Consider the following 7,306-nt stretch of genomic DNA (forward strand, 5'->3'; position numbering starts at 1 on the left):
AGTGAAAACTCTCAACAGACTCACATTGCTGACCAAGTAGATGCCCCGCCCTCTTGAAGATGCCACGGGTTTAATTATCCACGGGCCTTTGTCCTTGGCAAAACAATCTGAGAATGAGGAAGAGGAGAGGAAACTCAGACAGGAAGAAAGTCTGATATTTGCAGTGATTAATAATGTATATTAACGGGCAACGACTGTACACATATCATAAGTACAGCTCTGCTTAGACCGACAGCAGCAGGTGGGCGTCTCTTACTGCAGAATTCCTGGTACTCGGAGGGAAGGACGAAGGTCTGAGGAACGATGTGGAAGTTTTTGAAGCCGTGAGTCTGCTGCATTCGCTGGATGTTTTTATAGAGACGGTCTTTGCGCGTCAATTCATACGACCTGGCGAAGAGCAGAGCCTCCAGTTTAAAATGTTCGAGCGCTGCGCTCCTCTTTGACACCGACAGAACAAATGTACGAGTACATAACGGCAACCGAACGCCCCCCTGCCTGACAGGGTGATTCATTTCAGGCTTCGGAGAGGCACCGGTCCAAACCAAACGCTTGTTGCAGCAGAAGCCAACAAACACAGGGCCTGAACTGAGGGGCTTAGAACGGATCAGTGGTGATATTTATAATACAGAAAACAGTGGCAAGTATTTGATCTCTCGGTTGTACCTGGGAAAGTGGTTGACCTTCTGGAAGTCTTGAAGGCTGCGTAGTATGTAAGGCTTGAGGTGAGATCCCGTCCACATGAGGTTGAAGTCATTGCTGTTTGGGTGAACCTACAAAAAAAAAAAAAAAAAAACTTAACAACGCGGATTGACTTCAACTGACAGACCGGATCAAGTGATTTGGATTCAGCACAAATAAAATCAATAAACAGGGTTCCCACTCTAAGTCAAATGTCAAATTCCCTGACTTACACAGTCTAAACTTCCATAATCCCATGACCTAAAATGAACAGGCTACCTTTGTGCTGAGCAGACAAGAAACAGCAACATTTCTGTTAACATGCCTCAGATTTTGCTGAATGACAACTAAAATTTAAGCATGCAAAACAAAATTCCCTGATATTCCGTGACTTGGTCCAAAAAAAAAAAAAAAAATCAAATTTCCTGACTTTTCCTGTCTTGAAAAGAGTTTTTGAAATTCCCCTGACATATGGGAACCCTGAAGAAAACGCCTACGCAAAGATATCAACTTAAAAAGTCTAAAAACAGGTGTAGCCGTTGACGTTTTTGCTGAACGAGCTCTGTCAAGTTCACACAGCCCAGCAGACGCATTACACGCTGATGTCCATCACAAACCTGAAGGACTACAGCCTGAAAGTATCTCAACAGGAAGGTCAACTCGCAGATTTCCATCACTGCCATGTTATTTTATGTTCTATTCCAGCAATTCGTTAGGAGGCAGAATTCACATGACCGTCCTGTCGGCATCCAGAGGAGAGCCAGATGTTTGCAATAAAGGCTTATTAAAGTTTGGCCCTGTCGAGGCTGCGGCAGATACTCGCCTGCCTTTGATGATGGTTAGCAGAAGTCAAGAAGCATTGAAATGAAATAAAAAGGGAATTAATTGTAACGGCCGGGAGAGAGCAATAATGGAGATTGTGCGCCCTCGTGAAACGGGATTAATGCTCTTGAGATCATTTTATTTTCTTTCCATGGGTGCATTCCCGGGCTTTGACATCGGCATTAGCAGTCAAAGGGAAAACAACAGACGTGAAGTAGCGTCTGTTATTCTACATATGTGCATAGAAACTGAATATGCTGGAGAAAAAAAAAAAACACAATCTTTTGAATTTGTATGATTTAAAGGGGAACATTACCTCTTGGAACCCATGATTGGTGAGTATTCCTCGTACCAGGCGGCTCTCCGTGCGCACAATCTTGAAGGCCAAATTATATCGTTCTAGCCAAATAAAAAGAAAATATTCTTAGTACCCAACTTCGTTGAGGCTCTACATGTTAATTATATGCTTACTGCTGTTGTCATAGTCATTATTGAAGTGTACCTCCAACACAGCAGATATTTCCATCTTTGGAAACAGCAGCTTCAGGGAGAAACAAAAGAACAGGGATGGTCCTGCTAAGGCCGCTCCAGGCGATGCAAGGATGGTCTCTGGTGAGCAAACGAATTAATGAACCTCAATAATAATCAACAAGTACACAGAATAAAAACAAAATCCCAGTAACAGTGTCATAGAAATGTACTTTGGGATGAATTTCACTGCCTAAAAACGTCATTCCAGGGTGATGCGTTCTGTATATGGGCAGCTTACACCGGGAATGTGTCCTGACATGGTGTTTATGTCAGTCGGACAGATAAAGGCAGAACCACACACAGTTTCACGAGGTGCTGGGCAATAACAAACCCACGTACTGCGCTAACAAACACCTTCTCCGAGTACCAGACACAGCCCGCTTATCAGGGGGGTGGAAATAAGATAAGGGAGCACGATGATGGAGTAGGAGTCAATCAGGTATGACCTGCGGTGATAAAGAGGGGGGGGGGGGGGGGGGTCCAGGTATTTAAGCTCCTTGTTTATTATGAACATTAAGCGCCATCAAGAATACTGAGATACTACTCAACCTGTAGATATTGTGATATTTGCTGTGATATAAAGTACGATCTTTTAATTTACAGACATTTTTTCAAGATCTCGCTCTGACACGAACTGAATTCATGAAGATATTGAAATTAAAACAAACAAACTGAACATTACTCTCATCTGTCCACATTTGTTAAGCCTTAATGACATTTTCGTCCACTACACTACACGTGAGGTGTGACATTGTCAAGCAAAAAAAAAGAGAGAAAAAAAAAAAAGAAAAGTTAAAGGCCCTCTGCTGTTGTCTTTCGCCATAATAAGTTTCCTACTGCACATGCATTCACATGGGTTTGTCTGAATGAGGGCATGTCATTGATTCGCCTGCAATGTTCCACTCTGCAGTCCGTTCAACGCTGTCTGACATCACAGTCAGTTAGTACGTAAGTTAGCACGCTATCGACTGCTCGGGATGAATGAAGAGGAAGGTCACGCTGCCCTGGTCACCTCGAGGTTAAACCCTCATTCTTAGCAATCCAACCTGATTTAGTGGATGAAGCCTGATGCAGCGGCAGCACTCGGGAAGGTATAACTAAGTATGGCTTAAGAGGGAATTATTTGGAAAAGCAAAGGCCAACTGGTGGATCTATGACCGAGGGCTCGACGCTCTCCTCTCTCATTCAAAACTTTTCATCAATTATGCAGAAGGAAAGACGCCCGAAGGTTTTTATTTCGTCTAAACGTATCTTGGTGTGAATTATTAAACAAAGCCCAGGAGATCTTCTGTAATCCTGCAAAGATTACATTACAAATACAATGAATAATGTTCAGATGTAAAAAAAAAACTTTAAAAAAAAAACTACAACATTGGTTTTTAGTTCACCACGGTGGCATATTAATTATGTATTAAGAGGCAAATCTTGTGAAGCATGCCAAGAGGATCAGACACTTAAAGAAGGCCTGCAGGGACTGTGAGCAACATCCTACTCCGCTCCACAGTTTGTAACTCTGCGTTATAGTTATATAAAGAACAAAACATTAAGAAACAAGGATGTTTTGAAAGACAGAAAAAATAAAATCTGCAACAAATATAATACAAGACAGGTTAATGAATCATGTAAACATATAATAAAACAACAGATATTAAATGGATGTGAATACTAAAAAAAAAAGGTAAGAAAATGGCTTTTTACTGATTGTCATGCTGGTGTCTAATAACAAAAACAAACCAGAGTTCATTAAAAGACACTGACGTCACTCTTTTCTCTGCATTTGAATGTGTTATCCAATGCACGCGCATGCGCAGAAGTGGAGGCAGAGGACACGATTCACGTCGGTGAGGAGACGATGTCCGGGCGTGTTTTCATGCCGCTGACCTTTTGACAGTCTTGTTTCTGGAGCAGATCGTAGCAACAGAGGAGCGTTTTTTTTTTTGCGCGAACAGCTGTGAACTCGTACTTACTCCTGGTCGTCCTCGGAGGAGGACTCCGGGTCCTCTTTGTCCCGGGTAACGGCCGGCATCGTTACAGCGAGAGAGGGCGAGCTGCCCGGTGAAATCTCCCTGGGATCAAGCGACTTGGTTTCACCATGGCATCTGGCACCATGCGAGAGCAACAACAACAACAACAAAAACAAACAAACAAACCGAGAGTCAGTGACGAGCTCGGGACTGTTTACAAACTGTAAACAAACAGTCAGCTGATGAAAGCATCGCGTGAAACAACAAGACTAAACGCAGGCGCCGTTCAGCTCGCGTTAGCGAAGTAGGACTGAGGTTATTGTTTGTATGCAAAGCCCAATTAGTTTGTAGGTCTTTTATAACGACGAACATAAACACACCGATTCCAAACTCGCCTGTTATTTCTATGGAGCCCCGCTAACAGCCAGCTAGCTGACTAGCTCGTATCGCCGGGGCCGAGTTGATCATCGCGGTTAATCTTCCTGGTAACTACAACAACTGAGTAGCAACAAAGCGGGGAGCATGCGCACTCGCTGGCAATACTTGGTCCACGTGACCAAATTTGAACCTATCGGTAAGGACAAGAGCTGTAACTGTCAAAAAAAAACGGTCCAGAAAAGAGTTGTTAAATAGTGCGAGAGGATAATTTCTAACTTGTCTATTTAGATTCTGTAATGAACACGTTAAAATTAGACTACAATTGCAAATACAGCTCGATTTATGTTACTGGTACTGTTACTAAACAGGGTTATAAATCAAACCCGCTCCAGTCAGTGTCTCCAAATGGGAGCAAAGTAAAAACATTTTGTGCGGATTTGACTTGACGAAGACACAAGTGACGTCAGATACACTCTCGCTTCACATCTACTCTTTGTTCGTACAAGGTTCAGTTAAATCTGGTTTGCTTGATTTCTATTGGTTCGAGAAGGAAAATGGGCGGGACCTCGACGCTCGAACGGACCAATCGCGATAATGGTACGACTAAATGGAGTCATTTTTTTAAGCTCTCTTATTGGTTAACCCCGCGAGCGAACATTGAAGGATTTACCATCGGTAATATAACACTATACACAGCTGGCCTTAGTCCCACTTTATTGTTTTGCATGTAGTATTGCATTATTATTTTTTTTTTATCAGGTCGACAGACTCCTCCAGGTAAATACATCTATACTGCAACAGGCTATTGCGACGTCAGCCCGCAATGTCATATTAGTTATGGATGATGAAAGATGTTCTCCATGTCATGTTTTGGACAAGAGATTACGCAAAAGACATCTGTTAATAATATCGAGGTATTATTATATGATATTTTGTCCTTGACTTCAACCCTCTCCGGCAGGTGCGTCTCGCACACAGACGAGATGAGTCGCTTTATGAACGTCCTGCGGAGCTGGTTGTTGATGGTGTCCGTCATCGCGATGGGAAACACCGTGCAGAGTTTCAGAGACCACAGCTTCCTGTCCGAGAAGCTGTACACGGGCACGCCAGGGTTTGGTGAGCAAAGTAGATTACTACATTTTCAATTGGTGCTGTCAACTGTATAATATTATGTAATCAATAACTTCAGTGAACAAGTCTTTAAAAAAAAAAAAAAATCAGAGCCCTACTCGATTTGCCAATTGTAAGTATAAAACCAAAAAAAAATTATATGTTTTAAAAATATCACAAGGTAAATAAAACATTTTTGACACCTTAAATTCTCATTTACATAATGTGCTGCAGTTTCTTTAACACTGTCCAACACATACAGTTCACTGATTATTATTCCTTCTAACGGTTTAGCTCCAAATCTTGGCAGATAAAATACGTTAAAGCAGGTTTAACCCTCTTCAGATTTCTCACCAAAATCTCATTCTGAAAATAATGATGACTCTTATCATGATATTCCTTCGTTTTATTTATGAGTTGTCCGTTTCCTTCCATCTCCCCAGTGAACGGTCTCCAAGCTCGAACCTTTGGCATCTGGACGCTGCTGTCATCGATCATCCGCTGCGCGTGTGCCATTGATATCCAGAATCGAACGTGAGGCAGCTTCTCACTTCCTGCTCTTTGTTTCTGTTGGTTAGTCCACATTAGTCACGTGCTCTTGTTCTGGCTGCTGCAGACTCTATCACATCACCCTGTGGACGTTTGTGCTGGCGTTGGGACACTTTTTGTCTGAAGCCTTCATCTACAAAACTGCACCACTGACCATTGGAGTCATGGCACCTCTCATTGTGGCCGGTGAGTATAGACCGATACGAGGTTACATTACTAATCCTTACATAATCTAAATGTTTGGTTTTAACTGTGGACTTTCTTGTGAAACACATCACGATTGTTGAATAAAAAAAATTAAAAAAAACGATGTGTTTTTCCAGGTTTCTCCATCGTAGCGATGCTCATTGGGTTCCAGTGTCTTCCAGAGACGGAGGAGGAAGTCGGAGGGCGACAGAAGAAGCGTAACTGAATCCCGGTAGTTTGATCTTTCCTCCTTGTTGATTGAATCCACCGCCACCAGACACTTGTGGGCCGATCCTGGTGTGCTGCTTCTCGCCTTGAAGAACACCTCGTCCTGATGTTCGTTCATTTTCTGCTGTGACATTTCAAATCCGACTATTTTACATCAAGATCTTCGTTTTAACAGTTGACACTACAGTGATTACTGTGTGCAGGTTTATAAAAACCTCATTTTTAAATGAGTATTACGTGGAGGTTTCCTTTATATTCATGTTACACCTCAGTGTGTATCCACAGCTATAGTTTAATTTAAATTTAGTTTCAGTGTGTTGATGCTGGATGAAATGACATCAGAAATAATCCAGAGTAGATTTTTTTTTTTCAGGCTCTTCAATCATTGTTTTATTTCCAAAGACAACTTGTCTATTCTTTTTTTTTTTTTTTTTTACAATAGATCAGATTCACCAAAGCTCTCCAATGACCCCACAGTGTAAAACTATGCTCTTCATCACCAACACATTTAGCAGCAGTTACTCTTGATGTTTGTTCTGTGCCGTGAAATCTTTGTACAACCTCTGAATTTATGCACAATTACCTTCATATAAAACCTTTATAAAAAATACAATATTTTTCATTTCGTGTTTCCCATCGCAGTAATAAGAAAATATGTATTTTTCAAATCTGTATATGATATTTTTGTTCTCTAAGATCATATTTGGTATAAAGGAGCTGTCTGTACGCAGTCTGTAACTAGTGTTCAAGTTGCAGACTGCGACCAACTGAACACAACTCGCCTTTAAAGCGTGTATAATCTGTTTGGTTTGTCCCTTCTGGGACACTGTAGACATGGCAAAAGTTTACGAAAACAAGTA

The 7,306-nt window shown here is 41.7% G+C and overlaps 2 protein-coding genes across 9 annotated transcripts in view; one reads left to right on the top strand and one right to left on the bottom strand.

Moving 5' to 3' along the window:
- The window catches only part of ttll5 (tubulin tyrosine ligase-like family, member 5), a 45,816-nt gene extending 41,732 nt beyond the window's left edge, over positions 1-4,084 (bottom strand). For all 4 annotated transcript variants that reach the window (XM_069152097.1, XM_069152096.1, XM_069152095.1 and 1 more), the window contains exons 1-6: positions 3,999-4,084; positions 2,003-2,109; positions 1,817-1,899; positions 664-770; positions 257-387; positions 25-107 (exon numbers count right to left, since the gene is read on the bottom strand). In XM_069152097.1, coding sequence (XP_069008198.1) covers positions 25-107; positions 257-387; positions 664-770; positions 1,817-1,899; positions 2,003-2,109; positions 3,999-4,057 — 570 coding nt within the window. In that variant the 5' untranslated portion in view covers positions 4,058-4,084. The remainder of the gene's footprint in view (positions 1-24; positions 108-256; positions 388-663; positions 771-1,816; positions 1,900-2,002; positions 2,110-3,998) is intronic.
- On the top strand, positions 3,854-7,067 carry erg28 (ergosterol biosynthesis 28 homolog). 5 transcript variants are annotated; one of them, XM_069152107.1, is made up of 5 exons: positions 3,854-3,872; positions 5,335-5,489; positions 5,927-6,017; positions 6,100-6,218; positions 6,356-7,066. In XM_069152107.1, exons 2-5 carry the CDS (start codon positions 5,357-5,359, stop codon positions 6,442-6,444), a joined length of 432 nt encoding a protein of 143 aa, XP_069008208.1. In that variant the 5' UTR covers positions 3,854-3,872; positions 5,335-5,356; the 3' UTR covers positions 6,445-7,066. The 5 variants fall into 5 exon arrangements, with proteins under 5 accessions (XP_069008208.1, XP_069008207.1, XP_069008206.1 ...); XM_069152106.1 differs by lacking the exon at positions 3,854-3,872 and adding an exon at positions 4,486-4,569; XM_069152105.1 differs by lacking the exon at positions 3,854-3,872 and adding an exon at positions 4,503-4,970 and having other exon boundaries at positions 6,356-7,067.
- Positions 7,068-7,306: the final 239 nt, after the last annotated feature.

Source organism: Embiotoca jacksoni, unplaced genomic scaffold, assembly GCF_022577435.1.
Source record: "Embiotoca jacksoni isolate LCO1_2020_lvr unplaced genomic scaffold, fEmbJac1.0.p SCAF_18, whole genome shotgun sequence".
Classification (NCBI taxonomy): domain Eukaryota; kingdom Metazoa; phylum Chordata; class Actinopteri; family Embiotocidae; genus Embiotoca; species Embiotoca jacksoni.

Excerpts from the sequence above, each read along its gene's own strand:
- erg28 (XM_069152103.1), top strand. The coding sequence starts at position 5,225 with ATGTTCTCCATGTCATGTTTTGGACAAGAGATTACGCAAAAGACATCT. Across the intron at positions 6,018-6,099 it reads ATTGATATCCAGAATCGAAC|ACTCTATCACATCACCCTGT; the intron begins GTGAGGCAGCTT and ends TGGCTGCTGCAG. Across the intron at positions 6,219-6,355 it reads GGCACCTCTCATTGTGGCCG|GTTTCTCCATCGTAGCGATG; the intron begins GTGAGTATAGAC and ends GTGTTTTTCCAG.